Genomic DNA, 21200 nt, shown 5'->3' with positions numbered 1-21200 from the left:
TGCTATGCCAACACATATTAAGCAAACTGAAAAACCATTGGTATATCGGTGTACTGCAATTATTTGAATAGTGCATATATTTATTTGATTGTGTTATCTAAATTTAATTTGAATGCGCTACTATTTGACCACGGTGCAAAGGGTTGACTTTACCATCACCGTCTACATTCCTTAGAATGAGAGGGGACCCAGCTAGATCAGATTTGCTTTTATTTTGGTTGTATAATCATTTGCTGCTCCAGTTTTGTTCTACGTGACCGTCCAATAATATCTTGTGTATTAGACGCTGCGGGATCCAATATCCTGCAAGTGCGCACCACCTTTACCATATAGCAACAAGACCTAAAAGCCGTTCATGAGAATAATAACTCATAAAGAACTTAGAAACCGTCCTGCATAAACAATGTTTAATAAGTAATGCATAAGAAGATTTAGGCCATGAGACGCATGGCATGGATTTGTATTTTCCCTGTTTTTCAGATATTCAAATGTTTCATGCCTTAATCTAGATAGTATGCACATGCACGATACCAAAGGAGAACTGATTGAAAATGACATTTACGGTCATAAATTGTGCGTGCGTGTGTGTGTGCCAATCTTGGCTAAAACAAGGCGCATATGGCCGTACCTACTAGCATTGGTAATGGTCAGGTAAAAAAAAAAGATGAAACTTGCTCACGCAAAAGAGAGATGTTCATGTAATTCGTCTTTATTATTAACATCGAAATATAGCTTGTAACAAAACTTTATTTTAAAACAAGTTTGTATAATTCAATTTGCCATCTTTCCACATTGAATGCCCTCATTGCGTAGTCAATTCCACATCTAACAAGTCCGTGCGTGTAATAGTTTTGCATGTGATGCCCCACTTTGACTTTATATATGTCAACTAGCCAGTATACCGACCGCCGGACAAATCTGGACTCCTTTAAATGAAACTTCTTACTGACATTCCTGAAAAAATGTTATGCGGTATACAATAAGCCTTTTCCATATACAATGTAGTTTCATTGTATATACATGTATATTCAAGATAAGACGTTTGGTAAATGAAGGAAAACAACAATAGTCTTGAACTAAATCATTTGCAAAGACAGTGAACAAGGATGGGGAAAGATTACATCCCTGCTTCACACCTGTTGAGCAATCGAACCATTCTGTCAATTCGTTATTTATTCAAATACATGAAACAGTGCTTGTATAAATGTTTTTGATTGAATTGTATATCTTTTCATTCATCTTGTTAAGTAGAAGTTTGTATAACAACATGTCTCTATCTATAAAGTCGAAGCATTTTTTCAGGTCTATGAATGTGGTGTATACCGCGCTATTATTCTTAATGACGCTGTTGAGCACGAAAATGTGATCTTCACAAGACTGTTTTGTCCTAAATCCGTTTTGTTCATCTGCAAGTAATTCGTTGTTTTCGAGATAGTTGGTTAATCTTATGTTGATTAGAGAGCTATACAGTTTACTAGTGCACGATAATAGACTGATACCACGATAATTTAACGGGACACGCTTGTCAGATGCAGAGTCTTTTAAAATTGGGAAGATTATCCCCTTTCTCCATAGTGAATGAATGAGACTAATGTCAAATATTAACCGGAACAGTTTTTGGAGCATTTTTATGACAGCTGGGTACTTAAGGACATCGTAAGGAATCTTGTCAAGCCCAGGGGCTGAGCCAGATTTTGCACGCATGATTATATTTGTTATTTCATCAATAGTAATATTTGAGTTCATATGTTCATTTGGTGTATATAATGGATCTTGGATATCCATTTCTAATAAATGTTTGTGTATCAAGGCCCGATTATAATGTCCGTCGTCAAAATCACAATTATCATCATGATTGTATAGATTTTCGAATTCTTGTTTCCATCGTTCGAAGACTGCACTTTCATCGCGATTTATCGTACCTTTCTCGATAATTTCAATCGGTTATTGATTTATCAGGTTTCGGACCTAGTTCTTTGATTTTCCTCCAGAATTCATTTTGGTCTCTTGTAGATAGCTTTTCTATGTCAATTGCTTGTGTATATTTGTAAGCGCGTTTGGTTTGCGGTTATAATTTATCAAAAGCGTTTCGAGTGGCAATGTATTCATTTCTTTGTCTAGCTCCCTGTTGGTTAGGCCCAGCGCACTTTAAAAATGCTCGCTCCTTCTGGCGTAAATTATCCCAGATGTCTTGTAAGGATTCATTCCAATGTGACTTGTTTTGTTTCCGACGTTTATGTGTTTTATGGGACACACTAACTGTTGGAATACTTTGTGACATTTAATCATATAAGCTGTCACAAAATTCGTGGTATACTGAGTCGATTCCAGATTGTGATTCTCTTGCTAACTCAATATTTCTTATTAAATTCATTATGGCAGACCTGGCAAGTTCACTGTCCATAAAATCTGGTGGAATTTGTTTTAATTTAAAACGTAAGTCATTGCACGTTTTTGCAGTGTTAAAATCCTGACAGTTATACAAGTGATCACATTTGAATTTGATCACTAAAAAACTGTGATCAGGTAAGCGGGCACGTTCCCCTAATAATCCATGCAAGCCACGTTCCCCTTATAATCCATGCAAGCCGTGGTGATCTACGATATCTTGTACTGTTAACAAGCGAAAATTTTGACATTGCATGAATGTTCAGTGTGGTACATACATAAAATCCACCACCGCTTTACCTCATCTCGATATAGATGTATAGTTATCATTGTCAAAGCGTCCGTTCAATACACAAAATTTTGAATCATGTAAGAAATCTATAAAATCGTGACAATGTTGATTTATAGTTTTGTCTAATATTTCTCGCGGTGGGATTGTGTCACAGTCAAAAATAACATCAGATAAGCTACCTATTCTGGCGTTGAAGTCAGCGCAGATCAAAATATTATCACATTCCCTGTATGTGTATATCTGTGTCAATAAGTGAGTGAAAAAACGATTGAGCATCTCTGCCTCTAGATGAGTTTTCCGGTGGTAGATAGCACGAGAAAACAATAAAATCTGAATCTGGCTCTTTGTGTTTAAAACGCAACGCTAAAATTCCTTCAGAAGATTTGCCGATTACTTCCAGACCACTGAGAAGTATTCAGTCAAACTTTTTTTCACAAGTATACCAACACCACCGGAAGCTTTTGGGGCATTTCTGTGTATTGCAGTTCTATTAAAACCATACTATGTATAACCTTCCACTTCAATAATGACTAATGTTATTTTCACGTAGTGTGTTTCACAAATTTATATTATGTCTGAATTTAAAGCATAAGTTATGGCTGAACGCAAGTTATTATTTTCATTAGTCCATCCGCACATATTAATTTGGGCGATCGTAATTTTTCCATCGGGACGGAACGCTTCCTAAGATCTGTTCTCTGTTGCTGTCTTGTACATTTGCATCAACCCGGAAGTTATTGCCTCCCGGAAGTTGTCTTAGAATGGTGCACGTATTTAATTCTATAAGTCGCTCAGCATGAGATTTACAGCTTTTCAAATATACAGTTTTAAAGTGTGTTGTATTCTTAAGTGATATTTTGTTTCTTAGTACCACAACCTTTTCTTCAAGATTTCGAAAACTTATTTTCAAAAGTGGAGGCCTATTTCTGAAGCGAGAAGGAAGTCGGCACACGCATGTTATGGAGACGTTATCTGAGACGTTATTTCTTAAGGCATCAATAATGTCCTGTGATTTCTGTAATAGGTCCTCCCCTTCTTCGAATAAAACACCACTCGCTGTAATCGAGATATCCGAGTCGTCCGATTGACTGGATCTACTAAATGTTGATATCATAAGCTTCCATTATTCAGATTCATAGTTTCGTTCTGTGAGTCCCAAGCGTTGTTGTTTGTTGTAGAACTCCCCGATGGTCTTGATTGTTCAAGAGAAGACAGCCAATCTTGAAGAGACTTCATAGTTAACATCATCTCATCAATGTGTTTGCTTTGCTGAGCGACTATTAATGTTAGATCGTCTCGTAAAGTTTGAACTTTTGAATAAATATTTTCTGCACATCCGACTTGTTGAAGGCTGGTCAGTGTCTATATGATTGTCCCTCTTATTGATGGATTGAAATGCCGTTACAGCGTCTGTCATGTTACACTGTTCAATCATGTCATGAGGCGCTCCTAAAGCGTCCAAACTTCTAGATGCGCCACAGTCCATTAGTGCACAGCATAGTTCCATTGGCACATGGTATAGACCACATGTCTTCTCCACCCATGGTTTCCAGTCACATGTTTTGTGGTAAAAGTCGTGTGTAAGAATGTGGCCAACACTGCTGCTCCAGTATTTGAAGTAGCGACCTTTAACAAATCTGAAAGTAAAGTTTTTGTCACTTTTGTGAATTAAATTTTGCAAAGTTTGAACGGACATATATTTGTACCGTATTCATTTAAAACATCATTTACGTTTGTTCTTACTTTACCTAAATAAGATTTTTATCATCTATAAACAGAGGCCCCGTTTAATATACAACCGGCTACCAATGAGCTTTACAGGAAATTTACACACAACATTTGCACGAGGAATTGCACATTCAAAGTAGTTTAGTATTTGTTTTGCTACAAAAAAAGTGTCATTGTGATTTTGTCTGTTGAATGTTAAACCTTCACATTTGTTCGGTTAAGGAGAAACGAGAACATCTAAACATTGCAGTATTGACATATTTTATTGTTGTTCATGTTCCTTATTAGTCCTTACGCCTTTTTTGGGCAAAGTGAGTACGAACCCCGGCAGCCCTAAAAGAGAAAAGTTAACTCTACGTAATATCCGTGATGAAATGGACTTTACTTTCGGGACAGGATTGGAAATATATTTTCCGATATGTGTGTACCATTTGATGTTAATAATAATTAGACAAATACACAGTAACTTGTGTGCAAATTCCCAGATCATTTCCTCACACCTTTTTTAGCTCACCTGTCACTTTGTGACAGGGTGAGCTTTTGTGATCGCTTTTCGTCCGGCGTCCGTCCGTCCGGCGTCCGTAAACTTTTACTTTAAATGACATCTCCTCATAAACCACTAAGCCAATTTCATCCAAACTTCACAGGCAACCAAAAGAAAAAACTTAAAATATCTTCTTCTAAAAACCCCAAAGAGCTAGAGCTTAGATATTTGGCATGAAACATCTTCTAGTGAGTGTCTACCAAGTTTGTTCAAATAAAAGCCCTGGGGTCAAAATTGGCCCGCCCCAGGGGGTCATTGATTTTCCCTATATGTATATAGTAAAAACTTAAAAATCTTCTTTTAAAGAACCCAAAGAGCTAGAGCTAAGATATTTAGCATGAAACATGTTCTAATGGATGTCTACCAAGTTTGTTCAAATAAGAGCCCTGGGGTCAAAATTGGCCCCGCCCCGGGGGACATTGATTTTCCTATGTGTATGCAAAAACTTAAAAATCTTCTTCGAAAAAACCCGAATAGCTAGAGTGTAGATGATAATTAAGCATGAAACATCTTCTAGTAAGTGTCTACAAAGATTGTACAAATAAAAGCCCTGGGGTCAAAACTGGCCCTGCTCCAGGGGTGTAATTGTTTTTATATATATGTGTAAAGAAAAAACTTAAAAAATCTTCTTTTAAAAAACCCAACGAGCTAGACCTTAAATATTTAGCATGAAACATCTTCTAATGGGTGTCTACCAAGTTTGTTCAAATAAAAGCCCTGGGGTTTAAACTGGCCCCGCTCCGGGGGCCTATATACAGGTGAGCGACTTCAGGGCCATCATGGCCCTCTTGTTCCAAAGTCATATTTATTGTGCAAAATGAAACAAAAATAAAAAGCATTGTATTTTTCTTACTCAAATGGTAGCACTCCACACTTGAAATTTTTTAGTTTCTTCCGTCAATGTCCTACAAGCAATATGTCTGACATTAATCTGATCCCAAACTACACAACCTGGAAAAAGAAAACACATTTTGTTAAGAACATATATGTCATAACATTGCAAATCTGTAATGAAATCATCCCATGTGCAACAGTCAGGCAGTTAAAAAAATTCCAATTCATTCCGTCAAAGCCAAAAATCTATAGTGGTCCGAGACCCAAAACAACATATTTTGTCCCTCCGGCAAGAATAGTAGAATACCTGCAAATATACGGGCTACAGAAACTCTGTCACTGCTTTAGCAACTCCCTATACATGCAAAATATCACAAAGAAATAGGTGTTTGGCTTTGTAGATTTTTTTCTACTGCTGAAAGTTTGTACCCCCCTGTAAAATTACTTGTTTTCAGTCCGAGTATGCTGTTTAAAAGCAATGTTTACAAATAAAAGCGGCCTTGACATCTATAATTAACAGCATGTGATTTCTAACCATGTTTTCGAATTTGCCAATGATCATATTACATGTCACAAAAACAAAATTCATGCTGAAATTGCACTTAAAAGACAACCAGTCATTTAAATCCACAATAGTCACTATATCCATGAAATCCTCCCTGGCCATTCGAAGCTGTGGCTTCAATAAGTGTGGTGTGCTGCCTTAAGGAGCACCTTAACATTGATTGCTAAACTTTATACAGACTTTTTCTGCCAATTTATGCATATTTCAATAAATAAAATGATTTAATTTAGCTAGGAATTGTTTGCTTTTCTTTATATTTGCCTTTAATGAACTATACCGTTTGCCCCATTTTCAGCCCTCGGCACGCTGTTTTTAGTACATGTAGAAAAAAGAAAGAATTCCCAATGTAAGGTGTACACAAAATGGGTTCTATACTATCTATACAACTAATTTGCACAAATATATCCTTATGCCATATGATATGGAAGAAATATTCAACAAATTGCCATACAGTTTAAGAATAAACTGGCTTCATGTGACACTATGGGGCACAAAATACATCAGATATGTTCCTGCCAGACACTAATATATGCTATGTTTTTTCAGTCCTACACAGTAGAAAATCAATTTGGCATGCGCAATGTTCATATATGTTTATGTGTAAAGTCAAAATCAAAGAGACAAAGCTTTTGTTTTGTCAGGGCCTTTACAGCATTGTAGACATCACAATGTGGGTCTCCTAGGGAATCAAAATTCACCAAGTGACAGTGCAAAAACCAAATTTTCCGACTACTGGATCTTGCTCGCTCAGCTTTAAAATCAGTCACACTCTAACCAGAAAACCTAGATTGTATATCCACTTGCCCCTAAAAATGATTTCCAGCAAAAATTTACATCCATGCAATGATTTTGCATCACTCGAAACACTTCAGATGGCCATATTTCACACATACAGCTGAAATTCATTAAATGCATCAGCATTTTTCCTAATTAAAATGTCATAAAAAGCAGGAAAACATCATCTAATTTAACCTTCATAGGTCTATATGTGAAAATTATCATTCTTCTAAAGCTGTATCTCCTAGAATTAGTATAGGTATAATATCACTTGAAGCACACAGCAGACACAGCACCTTTAATACATTTCACAAAGAATTTCTGGTATTTGAGTTACCTCCCCTTTTTAAGCAGATTTTCTGACTCTGTGTTTAATATTATTTTAAAATTTCATCACCATTGTAGTCAGTGTGTATTATAGAGCATTTACACAAAGTTTAATGAGAAAAAACAAGCATTGAAAAAATTTCATTTTACCTTAAGGTAGCACTCCACACTAATTTCAAGTTTCTTCCGTCAATGTCCTACAAGCAAATTTTATTATGTCTGACAAATCTGATCCCAAACTACACAACCTGGAAAAAGAAAACACATTTTGTTAAGAACATATATGTCATAACATTGCAAATCTGTAATGAAATCATCCCATGTGCAACAGTCAGGCAGTAAAAAAAAATTCCAATTCATTCCATAAAAGCCAAAAATCTATAGTGGTCCGAGACCCAAAACAACATATTTCGTCCCTCCGCCAAAAAATACCTGCAAATATACGGGCTACATGCAGAAACTCTGTCACTGCTTTAGCAACTCCCTATACATGCAAAATATCACAAAGCAAAAGGCGCTTGGCCTTGTAGATTTTTTGCTACTGCTGAAAGTTTGTACCCCCCTGTAAAATTACTTGTTTTCAGTCCGAGCATGCTGTTTAAAAGCAATGTTTACAAACAATGGCGGCCTTGACATCTATAATTAATAGCATGTGATTTCTAACCATGTTTTCGAATTTGCCAATGATCATATTACATGTCACAAAAACAAATTTCATGTTGAAAATGCACTTTAAAGACAAACAGTCATTTAAATCCACAATAGTCACTTTATCTCCCTGGCCATTCGAAGCTGTGGCTTCAATAAGTGTGGTGTGCTGCCCAAATCAGGTTAAGAATAGCACAAATAAAAGAGTATAAAGTATCTAAATATAGACTAGGTATCTTAATATAGGTATCTAAATATAGACTAGGTATCTAAATATAGACTAATGTATCAAAGAGTCTGGTATAGATAGATTGTATGATTTTATTTTGAAGATTTCACACTGAAAGCCAAATGATATATATTTGATGGACCATCTTTTTATTTTACATACCATATATTCAACCCGGCAGAACTTGCTAGCCCTCCCATCTCCGTCTCACTCTGCCCTGCACTGTTAAATCAAAATTATAATTTGTAAATAATATTGTACCCATGCATATATCAATAATTATATAAATATTTTATAAAAAAAATTCTAGCAAAAACTATACTCATTTATAATTTCTTTTCTAAATTCTAAGGAAGTTAACAAAAGTATGTTAGCTGAAAACTATGCAGAGTTTATAAACATATACAAGAATAAATCTTTACCTCTAAGTCCCACCTCCTAGAAGCATTACATACGCTGACACGCCATCATCTTCCTCCAAGCTCTTCACATTTTCATTGATGTTTTCACCTTCTATTTGGATTTCTGGCAGGATGAAGCTTGCAGAAGTGTCAGTTACTTTCATGCAGAATGGTTGATAACCAAATTCAGCCTGCTCATGATCAGTGGCTTTCTTGCAAAACCCTTCTCGAGATGATCCAGGGAAACGCACACTGACCAGAGCAATTGCAGCGCTTCTGCCCTCCCCATACATACTTCTCAAGAAATCAGCAAGCTCTTTGACGGAAGGAAAATTCACAGCTCCCGCCAAAGACGTGAATACTTTTCTTTCGTGTTTCAGCTGCCCATGGGAGTCAAACAAACTGACACTTCCATCTTCATTCATTATTATACCATGGGAATACACACCAACGGTCAGCAAAAATCCAAGCTTTCGCATTTTCCTTTTACTGAACCAATGGGTGACATATTCCTGTAAAGGACATTACAGATAATCTTAACATCATACATGTTATGCAACATTAATTTACTTAATTACTATTTCATGCAGAATTCTTCAGAATTTAACGACATGTATTATTTTTTTATTTACTAGTAACTTTCGTGAAAATCTCGTATGGAATTTTAAACATGAAGTACCTAATATTACCAAATTATCATTAAAAAATGATTCCTCAAAAATAACTAAAATACCTTTATATTATAATGTAAATTATATATTTTTAAGGAAATAAAGTACTTACCTCTATGGTTTGCAATCCATCGAAACCTTCAATCATTGAGGTGAAAACATATTCGCACTGGCGTGTCAAGCGGACATAGGTGTCTCTTCCAAATACACTTCCAACATGCAAGTAACTTTCACTTGGAAACTCATCGATCGCCACTTTCCTGTCCGGGTTTTCACTTATCCTAATGTCATCTCTACAAAATGATTATCACAGTACAAATAAATACCAATATATGCTTGAGTTATAATTATGGTTGAATATGGTTGTTAATTATAAATCATCTTCATGAAAATAACAACCAGAAAAAGTCCTAATTTATAAATACTCTTAAGCATTCACATAAAATCGTTGTTAATAATATAACAATAATAGAAAATCGTTGTGAATAAATTAGGTTTGTGAAAATAACACTCATTATAGAAATACGTTGTTCATGAAAATAACAATTATAGAAATATGTTGTTCATGAAAATAACAATTATAGAAATACGTTGTTCATGAAAATAACAATTATAAAAAAACGCTGTTCATGAAAATAACAATCATAGAAATTAGTTGTTCATGAAAATAACAATCATAGAAATACGTTGTTCATGAAAATAACAATTATAGAAATACATTGTTCATGAAAATAACAGTCATAGAAAATTGATGTTAATAAATAATTTCGTGAAAGTAACGTAGTTGATAATCAACAATATTTGTGTAAATTACAATGAAAATCACGTGAATAATTTGAGAGATCTGTAGCCAAGTCCCTCTAATGCATGCATGTACACATAAAACATAACGTTATGTCGACTTCCTCTTTACTAATTTTGTTTAGAATATCAAGAATTCGTTCATTTCTTGCGGTCATTTATATACATGTAATGTCATAAATAAGCATCATTCTTTGATTATAATGGTCCGGACAGCACATATTCTCAACTTTAATAAACACAAGTATGAACGTCTATATTGCACAGAAGAAATATAACCGAAGAAAGAAAGAAAGAAAGAAAGCAAGAGGGCCATGATGGCCCTGAAGTCGCTCACCTGTATATAGGCCCCCGGAGTGGGGCCAGTTTAAACACAAGGGCGTTTATTTGAACAAACTTGGTAGACACCCATTAGAAGATGTTTCATGCTAAACATCTAAGGTCTACCTGGTCAAGTTTTTTCTTTACACATATAGTTAAAAACAATGACACACCTGGGGCAGGGCCAATTTTGACACAAGGACTTTCATTTGAACAATCTTTGTAGACACTTACTAGAAAATGTTTCATGCTAAATATCTAAACTCTAGCTATTCAGGTTTTTTCAATGAAGATTTTTAAGTTTTTGCTATACACATATAAGGAAAATCAATGTCCCCTGGGGCGGGGCCAATTTTGACCCCAGGGCTTTTATTTGAACAAACTTTGTAGACACTCACTTAGAAGATGCTTCCTGCTTAATATCTAAACTCTAGCTATTTGAGTTTTTTCAAAGAAGATTTTTTAAGTTTTTGTTATACACATATAAAGAAAATGAATAACCCCCGGGGCGGGTCCAATTTTGACCCCAGGGTTTTTAGCTCACCTGTCACAAAGTGACAGGGTGAGCTTTTGTGATCGCTTTTTGTCCAGCGTCCGGCCGTTTGTTTTTTTTTCAAAGAAGATTTTTTAAGTTTTGCTATACACATATAAGGAAAATCAATGACCCCGGAGTGGGGCCAATTTTGACCCCAGGGCTTTTATTTGAACAAACTTGGTAGACATCCATTTGAACATGTTTCATGCTAAATATCTTAGCTCTAGCTCTTTCAGTTCTTTAAAAGAAGATTTTTCAAGTTTTTACTATATGCATAATTAGGGAAAATCAATGATACCCTGGGGTGGGGCCAATTTTGACCCCAGGACTTTTATTTGAACAAACTTGGTAGACACGCATTAGAAGATGTTTTATGCTAAATATCTTAGCTCTAGCTCTTTGGGTTCTTTAAAAGAAGATTTTTTGAGTTTTTACTACATGCATATAGGGAAAATAAATGACCCCCTGGGGCGGGGCCAATTTTGACCCCAGGGCTTTTATTTGAACAATCTTGGTAGACACTCACTAGAAGATGTTTCATGCCAAATATCTAAGCTCTAGCTCTTTGGGTTTTTTAGAAGAAGATATTTAAAGTTTTTTTCTTTTGGTTGCCATGGCAACCAGAGTTCTGCATGGAATGGAATTCTTTGAACAACTTTGTTAAGGCTTCACTCAAGGAACATCCCTGTAAAGTTTCATTATGATCTGCCTTATGGTTTCAGAGGAGATGTCGTTTTAAAAGTGTGAACGTACGACGGACGAAGAGTGATCCTAATAGCTCACCCTGAGCATATGCTCAGGTGAGCTAAAAAGGAAGAAAGGAAGAAAAAAAGAAAAAAACTTTACTTCTACTCACTACAGTACATATAATTGTATTACATCAGAATGATTTGTTAGTAATTTTAGTTTGAGTATCAAATCAATGTATCAAACTCGCGACTGTTGACCACTGCGCGAGTATATAAAATAATATTCATTCGATTTTTTGTATGTTGTTAATGCATACCTTAGTCTAGTGTGTAGTTTGTCTCCTTCGGCTAAAATAGCATTTATTCCAACAGGTGTCAAGTTAGGGTAAGACTTTTGATGTATAATGGCTGCTAGGGCCATGCTCGTACATTGAACACCGGCATACTTTCCGGGTAAACGGAATTGGTTTGTATTTCCAAAAGTGTAAGTGAGAGGACCTGGTTAGACAGAGACAGATAAAGCAGAAAGATAGATTAGAATAAAAGATAGAAAATATAGATATAGCAGAAAGATAGATAAGAATAAAAGATAGAAAATACAGATATAGCAGAAAGATAGATTAGAATAAAAGATAGAAAATATAGATATAGCAGAAAGATAGATTAGAATAAAAGATAGAAAATATAGATATAGCAGAAAGATAGATTAGAATAAAAGATAGAAAATAATGATAATGCAGACAGAGTAGATTAGAATAAAATAAAAAAATACAGATATAGCAGAAAGATAGATTAGAATAAAAGAAAGAAAATACAGATATAGCAGAAAGATAGATTAGAATAAAAGATAGAAAATACAGATAAAGCAGAAAGGTAGATTAGAATAAAATAAAGAAAATATAGAGGATATTTGTTTGTTTTGCATGTAAGATTGAAATATAATTTCACTGAGTGAACACCAGATGCAATATTTTCACGAGTGGCGTAGCCACGAGTGAAAATATAATAGCTGGTGTTCACGAATGAAATATATTTCAATCTTATATGTAAAACAAATAAATTTTCTTTTTATTTCATGCTTTTTAAGTGATTTTAAGTATTTTTCACTGATTTTGCCGCGTAACGTCGCGCATTCTCCTTTGTGACGTCATCACATCATGACGTCACATCATCAATTTTGAAATATAGTTCTGTTAAATTTCTCTAATTTTGTTACATTTTTAACATGATGTATGGTGACATCGACTTTCTTTTCCTAAAGAATCACAATTTACGTATGACGGCATTTATTTTTGCCTGTTATTCCCTTTAGTTATGATTTTCTTTTCATCCGCATTCAGATATAGTCCGGCTACAGTGAAAATTATATTTTATAAATTTAACTAGTGGTTTATTAGAATATAATCATCTGATATATTACAATAAAACACTGGAAGGCATGAAATAAACAGATATAGCAGAAAGATAGATTAGAATAAATGATAGAAAATACAAATGTAGCAAAAAGATAGATAAGGCAGAAATACAGATTAGAATTAAAGATAAAAAATACAGATATAGCAGAAAGATAGATTAGAATTAAAGATAAAAAATACAGATATAGCAGAAAGATGGTTTAGAATAAAAGATAGAAAATACAGATGTAGCAGAAAGATAGATTAGAATAAAAGATAGAAAATATAGATATAGCAGAAAGATAGATTAGAATAAAATTAAATGATAGAAAATACAGATATAGCAGAAAGAGTAGATTAGAATAAAAGATTAGAAAATACAGATATAGCAGAAAGATAGATTAGAATAAAGATAGTTTTAGACTGAAACAGAAATAGACAGAGTAGTATAAATAAGTGATCAGAAGAAGTAAGCAACTGAAAACAGAAGACATTTGTAGGAAAAATAAATAAGAAATAAAAAAATTTTTTTTCCTTCAGCTCCATCTCCAGCCTCCAGTTTATATCGAAAATGCTTTCTCTTTACAAATTCCATAGTGGCGTCTTATCCCAATGAATCAAACAAGTAATGGTTGTGGGTTGTGATAATTAACACCATGATAAATGATGTACATCATACAATGATTACAACATGATCAAATATTACAAGAATCAAATCTATTTACCATTTCTAAGCCTAAGTGTACCTCCGTGTTTGTTTGTATGCACTACTGCAGCATTATTTGTGTTATGATCTGCACCTCCACTCTTACAGGAACTCATCTGGAAAGTACATAAAACCTTAACATGGCATCTTAATTGTTGTATGTGGTGTAGATTGTCAGAAATTTTATCATACTGCAGCAACCTTTTTTAAACAAACCAAAATATTTATTATGAATAATTATGCACAATAATCAGTTATTACTGAAGTTCAATTCCTGATTTTCTAAAAGACTTGTCACTTAAGAATCCTTCCAGTCAATGTAAGCACTGGCAGGATAATAGCTTAACTATGCCATTAGCTTAAAGTGAGTCCGTGCTGGCTATATTTGTAAAATCAAAACCCTCCTGGTTTCGTTCTGTGAATGAACAGTACTAAATTCAAAACAGGAAAATGCAACCACACAAAGCCCTTAGCTATGATATAGATTTAGATAATAGATTAAAAGTTATTTTAATATCATAAATCATTAAATTAAGGATTAAGGCCTGCAATGTTAAATATGAATAATGAATGATATTTTAGTCTAGATTAAGCATACTGTATAAGTATATAGGAACTATTATTATTATTATTGTTGTTATTATTAATAAATAACAACAACAATTAATAATATAACAAGGTATGTTTGTAAAACATGTATGCCCCCTATCGGCAGCCAATTACGTCATGTTATCAGGTTATTATGCATGACTTCTGACCCAGTGAACAAAAAAATAATAAGGGTTATCTAGTATCTACTGGTCATGACTAGTCACAAGGTAATAACTATTGTGACCCCATAGGTTGTGTGCAGCAATTTAAGTTATTACAAATCTTACCAAATAATATATGGATAAATTTTATGAATCATGTAGGCCTCATTAATGACAGCCAAATTGTTAAATTACATAAGACCTTCAAATGTGTATACCAAAAGCATTTATAGTTTAATATAAAAATATCGACCAAGGCAACTTTAGTTGTTGAGTTATTGGTCAGAAACCATCATTAAGTACAAGGTCAATATGACACTGACCCCTTGACCCCAAAATCAATAGGGGTCATCTACTGGTCATGACCAATCATCATACCAAGTTTGAAGTTCCTAGGCCTAAGTGTTCTTTAGTTATTGATCAGAAACTGTTTTTACCTACAAGGTAAATGTGACCTTGACCTTTGACCCCTTGACCCCAAAATCAATAGGGGTCATCTGCTGGTCAAGACCAATCATCATACCAACTTGGAAGTTCCTAGCCCTAAGCATTCTTTTGTTATTGATCGGAAACCATTTTTACCTACAAGGTCAATGTGACCTTGACCCTGTGACCCCAAAATCAATAGGGGTCATCTGCTGGTCATGACCAATCATCATACCAAGTTTGAAGTTCCTAGGCCTAAGCGTTCTTTAGTTATTGACCACAAACCGTTTCAAGGTGACCTTAACCTCTGACCACTTGACCCCAAAATCAATAGGAGTCATCTGCTGGTCATGACCAATCATCATACCAACTTGGAAGTTCCTAGCCCTAAGCGTTCTTTAGTTATTGGTCAGAAACCGTTTTTACCTACAAGGTCAATGTGACCTTGACCTTTGACCACAAAATCAATAGGGGTCATCTGCTGGTCATGACCAATCATCATACCAAGTTTGAAGTTCCTAGGCCTAAGTGTTCTCTAGTTATTGATATGAAACCGTTTTTACCTACAAGGTCAATGTGACCTTGACCATGACCTTAAAATCAATAGGGGTTATCTGCTGGTCATGACCAATCATCATACCAAGTTTGAAGTTCCTAGGCCTAAGCATTCTCTAGTTATTGATTGGAAACCGTTTTTACCTACAAGGTCAACGTGACCTTGACCTTTGACCCCTTGACCCCAAAATCAATAGGGGTCATCTGCTGGTCATGACCAATCATCATACCAAGTTTGAAGTTCCTAGGCCTAAGCGTTCTTTAGCTATTGATCGGAAACCGTTTTTACCTTCAAGGTCAATGTGACCTTGACCTTTGACTGCTTGATCGTTATGACCAATCATTATACCAAGTTTGAAGTTCCTAGGCCTAAGTGTTCTTTAGTAATTGATCGGAAACCGTTTTTACTTACAAGGTCAATGTGACCTTGACCTTTGACCCCTTGACCCCAAAATCAATATGGGTCATCTACTGGTCATGACCAATTACCATACCAAGTTTGAAGTTCCTAGGCCTAAGGGTTCTTTAGTTATCACTCGGAAACCATTTGGTCTACGGACCGACGGACCGACAGACAGACAAATGCAAAGCAATATACCCCCTCTTCTTCTGATTGGCTGTTCAAAACGAATTTATTTATTTATTTACTGATCTATCAGTATCTATATTCATTTATTTATATATTGCATTACACACGCTATTTAATAGAATACAGATCACCTCATAAACAAGTGTTAGGCTTTTAATGATGGCGATGATGATGTTGATGATGATGTTGGTGATGGAGCTAAATTTAGCTAAAGTAGATTCTAATTTTAAATTCAAATAAATTTGTATAAAGCCTCATGTTTAGGTTCACAACAAGGAATTTTATATAAGATGAATGGGAAACAAATAAGATCTATGCGAAGACAAAAAAAAAATATCAGAATTCAAATTCAAAGTCATGAATGGTGTCCCTCCACCTTTGCAATTACCTTGTAGCAGAAAATTGCCTACAAAGTAGACATGTAACACTAATATCATGCATTAATTTATACATCACTAAACACCAACATAAAGCATCGGTTATATAAGTGATTTTACTTACATATTTCATGCGTAGACGCTGTAGGTAAAATCTTAAGTCATTTATCACGTTAGCCATCTTGATAATACAACTGTTGTCAAGACGTCATCAATATTGTGACGTCACAAGGAAGTTACATCCAATGGGATAGCTTGACACATTGCCTACCGTAGCAACAGCTTACGGATATATAACAAATATTCTGATTGGGTGTTCAAAACAAAATTATTTATTTATTTGAATTTATTCGAATTTTTTATTGATACATATTTTTTTTTATTTATTCCTTCCATTACACGGACTAACAGGTCACCTCATAAAACGGTGCTTTTAATGATGGCGATGATAATGATGAAGTGGATGATGATGGAGCCATTTGAAGAAGATCTAGATTCTAATTATAAATTTGTAATAAATCTGTATAAAGCCTTATGTTTAGGTTCACAAAATGGAATTTGATATAAGATTAATGGGAAACGGCGAAGACAAAAAAGTTCAGAATTTCAAATTCAAATTTAAATGCAATGACATGAATGGTCCCCGTCCTTATTTGCCATTAGCCTACTGTGTAGCTGCTAGCTGTAGCAGATACAATGGTAGGATACTACGTCATCGCGCACCTGCTGAATGCTCCCACTTGGACCATTTTTTCGTCGACTCAAAGGTAAAATGCAATTTTAGTATAAGAAAACGTAAGAGTATTTAAAAATCATGTAGCGCACCAAAGAATGGCTATAGTACTTGAGATAATTGTAAAAAAAAGTTTATAGATTTATTGCCTGGTTTAGGCCTGAAACGGGATAAGTGTTTTTCTCTGTATGATCCCATTCGGACTTTTCCAGAAACATATAAGAAAAAGGGTTAAACCCTTCTTTAAAATTATTTTTAACGTACCGGAACATAAACCGAGTCATGTATACCCATTATTCTATATTAGTTTCAAATGTTTCTATTCAAAAGTCAGTTTTTCTTAATTCTTTTTATAAAAATGGAAAATGCTCCCACTCGGACTCAACTTCAAAGATGCTCCCACTCGGACCTAAATATATACAAATTTTGAAAGCACATTGCTGTCTTAAGATATTATTATTTTTTTCAAAATATCTTTATATTCACGTTCATATATTCATATAATCAGTAAGAATTCAATGAAACAGCATTTTTAAAATACGATACTAATATTTAAATTACTAAACAGTCTCGTAAATATGTCTTCTTAGAGGATTAGTATAAGGGAAAAAAGTTGTGTTGAAACAATTCCTCGTTTAAAAGAGTCGCTTAAATAAGAAACAAATTGTTTATACATTTTAAAAATGTAATAACGTTTTGTTTTGCAGAAAGTATTTGAATTTGTGACCAGTATGGGAAAAGGTATAAACCACATTGCGACGTAAGGAAGCACATGGCAGGACATCTTGGCACGGCAAAGCTGGAGCAAATATTTTAGATACCAACTGTGGATATATCTCATTGAGGAGGAATACTCTAGAAAACACAAGAATAATAGTTCTTTGAAGTAATTGTCTTTTGTTCAGTTTTTTGCGTTAATTTTTGGACAATGTGTCATAAAGGATCAATTCATCTGAAATTTCACTGGAGGATAAATTTCAATAAAGTAAAATACCGCAAACAAGAATGACAACTCTCCAGTTTTGGAGTTATTGCTCTTTGTATTCACTATCATTAGTTTGCAAGGACCATACCTCTAAAGCTATTTGAGATATAAACTTAAAACTTTATATTGAACATGTTTAATAGAAGTGAATAGCAGAGCATAAGGACCAGAAGTGTTCACTTAATGCTTCTTTGTTGTTTTTCTTTGTTTTTTTTTCATGGGAGTGTTATTTTTGTCATGATTTATTATGTCTAGGCTATAACTTTTCATTAATTTTCACGAGTATCATTACTTTGAATTTTTTCACGTATGTAAGGGTTACTTCCCCTTTGAAATGTACTTCCTCCTTATGGCGGGGGATTTTGCTGTCTGTGATTCCTTCTTGTATTATTGTTATTATTTTAACGTCATTCAAATATCCTGAAATCATTTTTTTATGATTTTATTCATAAATATACTGTTCAAATGAAGATTTATCAATAGTGTATGTTCCGAAAAGCATTATTTGTAAAGATAATACCGAATTTACATTTCATAAAGGGAGGTAATTAGAAATATATTTTCTATTAAGTGTAAGTTGAATCTTCAAAAAGAAATGAATGCATTATGCATACATGTATATTTTAATGATTACACATAATGTGGACATTCAAGCATTTGCAGTAAGTATTTTACATATTCCTTTATGTTTGAAAATTGTTTTAGTACCATAAATATTAATACATTTAATTTACAGACAATTTCAATTGGTAACAGCCTGAAATATAACTTACATGATCTTTTATTACCAAAATATGGTAAAGACTGTGATAAAGAAATAACTATGATCTTTGTTTTCTTATTTTTTTATTTAGGTAAAAATACGTACACATGATAACTTTCATACTTAAAATTGTCAAAGTTGTAAATAATTGTGACGCCGTAGTATGGCAGTACATTGACTTTTTAACCAGTTCATGACAAAACTGATTTACATGATGTTCTTTAATAAACTATTCAAATCAACCGATAGATATTGACTTCTTTATGTTCATAAACGTACCATTTTGCTGTTTTAAAACCTAAATCACAAGTTTAACAAACACGCAAACCATTGGGTTTTAAATTATTAACAAGATATTAAAGCCAGCAATTATTGAATAAATGCTGGCCTCTAATATGTGCATGAGTCCAACAGAATCTTAATCCGGTATGGTACTAAACAATGTATAATGACTTCTTTGTAAAACACCACAATTTTTTAACATCTAAACAAAACTTTATTCTTGAGATCCAAACTGCCCATTTAAAGTCTTATAGTTCTAGCTTGTTGTTGGCAATAATTTTGAATTATCCCTTCGGATGCAACACAAGCCAAGTGCACCTTTTTGTACAGTGATCCTGTCAGTTGATACTTTGCCATGGCACCTTGTTCCTGCCCAACGACGTCATTCTACAGAATCAAAGAAGTGATCTCTGTAAAAAGAATGAAAAGTTAATGTTGCCAAACACAGTAGTTATTGACAAATGGTGTTAAAATTGTGAGAATAATCCATAAAAGCTAACACAGCAATGTGCTTTCAAAATGTATAAATTTGGGTCCGAGTGGGAGCATCTCTGAAATCGAGTCCGAGTGGGAGCATTTTCCATTTTCATCAAAAAAAACTTTAAAAGACTGACTGTTGAATAAAAATATTTGAAACTAATAAAGAATAATGGGTATACATGACTCGGTTTATGTTCCGATACGTTAAAAATAATTTTAAAGAAGGTTTTCAACCTTATTTCATATATGTTTCGGGAGAAGTCCGAGTGGGAGCATTCAGAGAAAAACACTTATCCCGTTTTCAGGCCTAAACCAGGCAATAAATCTATAAACTTTTTTTACAATTATCTCAAGTACTATAGCCATTCTTTGGTGCGCTACATGATTTTTTAATACTCTTACGTTTTCTTATAATAAAATTGTATTTTACCTTTGAGTCGACGAAAAAATGGTCCAAGTGGGAGCATTTAGCAGGTGCGCGATGACGTAGTATCCTACCATTGAGATAATTGCATGCAAAGTTGACATGTAACAAGAATATATAATTTATTAATTTATACATATATGGGCACTTATTATTATAAGTGATTTTACTTACATATTTCATGCGTAGACGCTGTAGGGAAAATTTTAAGTCATTTATCACGTTAGCCATCTTGATAATACAATTGTTGTCAAGACGTCATCAATATTGTGACGTCACAAGGAAGCGACATCCAATAGGATCTTTTGACACATTGCCAACCCTAGCAACAGTGTATGGATATATACCAAACAATTTTATTGGATGTTAAATTAAAAAAAATCAATTATTAATTTGTTAAATAATTATTTTTGTCTAAATACATCATCTTTGATACTAAGTCGATATGACATAATTAATATTAGAAATCTACCATTTAAAAAAAAAATTATTTACCAGTATGTGCATGATAATTTCGCTCATTAAAAGCGGCAGTATGCTATTTATCATGTATTTTGAATCGTTGATTCACTACATATTAAATATATGAAAGTCATTTTTGCAACGTATTAATAAGAGCAATGCCAACTTTGTATTGTTTAAATATGGATTTAATAACATTCTCCATATATACTTTTGTTTAACAATGTTTGCTTTCAATATGATCGTACCATGACTTATGATTTATGTATTACGTGTTTTGTATTATGACTATGTACAAATATGTATACGTCAATAAATTATATCTATCTATCTATTATTTTTTTAGGAGTCAAGTCAATAATAAAATATTATTTTAAATGTGTATAATAAAAAAATGCTGATTGATCAATGATTATGATGCTGATGACGAGGGTGCACATCACGTAAATTACCAAATTAGGCCTTATTATAATACAGTGGACTATTATAATCAGGAACATGTACGAGGGGTGTCCGGAAAGT

The 21200-nt window shown here is 33.9% G+C and overlaps 1 protein-coding gene and 1 long non-coding RNA gene across 3 annotated transcripts; both read right to left on the bottom strand.

Moving 5' to 3' along the window:
• Nucleotides 1–636: 636 nt before the first annotated feature.
• Nucleotides 637–16792, bottom strand: LOC132717073 (uncharacterized). Of its 2 annotated transcripts, XM_060700468.1 has the most exons (9): nt 16674–16792; nt 13870–13966; nt 12068–12248; nt 9517–9697; nt 8755–9245; nt 8495–8554; nt 7606–7703; nt 5806–5903; nt 637–4317 (listed from the first exon to the last, which is right to left on the bottom strand). In XM_060700468.1, the coding sequence occupies exons 1-5, from the start codon at nt 16728–16730 to the stop codon at nt 8757–8759; spliced, it is 1005 nt and encodes a 334-aa protein (XP_060556451.1). In that variant the 5' UTR covers nt 16731–16792; the 3' UTR covers nt 637–4317; nt 5806–5903; nt 7606–7703; nt 8495–8554; nt 8755–8756. The 2 variants fall into 2 exon arrangements, with proteins under 2 accessions (XP_060556451.1, XP_060556452.1); XM_060700469.1 differs by lacking the exon at nt 7606–7703.
• A 2304-nt stretch (nt 16793–19096) lies between these two features.
• LOC132717072 (uncharacterized) lies at nt 19097–20302 on the bottom strand. The gene is made up of 2 exons (XR_009623909.1): nt 20223–20302; nt 19097–19722 (listed from the first exon to the last, which is right to left on the bottom strand). It is a non-coding gene; the product is annotated as an uncharacterized LOC132717072 (long non-coding RNA).
• Nucleotides 20303–21200: the final 898 nt, after the last annotated feature.

Source organism: Ruditapes philippinarum, unplaced genomic scaffold (assembly GCF_026571515.1).
Source record: "Ruditapes philippinarum isolate M1 unplaced genomic scaffold, ASM2657151v2 ctg61_1_1_1_1, whole genome shotgun sequence".
NCBI classification, from domain to species: domain Eukaryota; kingdom Metazoa; phylum Mollusca; class Bivalvia; order Venerida; family Veneridae; genus Ruditapes; species Ruditapes philippinarum.
This window is presented reverse-complemented; position numbering and strand designations above follow the sequence as displayed.

What these genes read in the sequence shown, in the direction of transcription:
- LOC132717073 (XM_060700468.1), bottom strand. Translation starts at nt 16,730, where the DNA reads ATGGCTAACGTGATAAATGACTTAAGATTTTACCTACAGCGTCTACGC. An exon ending in TACACTTAGGCTTAGAAATG is followed by an intron (nt 12,249 to 13,869) that starts GTAAATAGATTT and finishes CTGTCTAACCAG; the next exon opens with GTCCTCTCACTTACACTTTT. An exon ending in AAACTACACACTAGACTAAG is followed by an intron (nt 9,698 to 12,067) that starts GTATGCATTAAC and finishes ATCATTTTGTAG; the next exon opens with AGATGACATTAGGATAAGTG.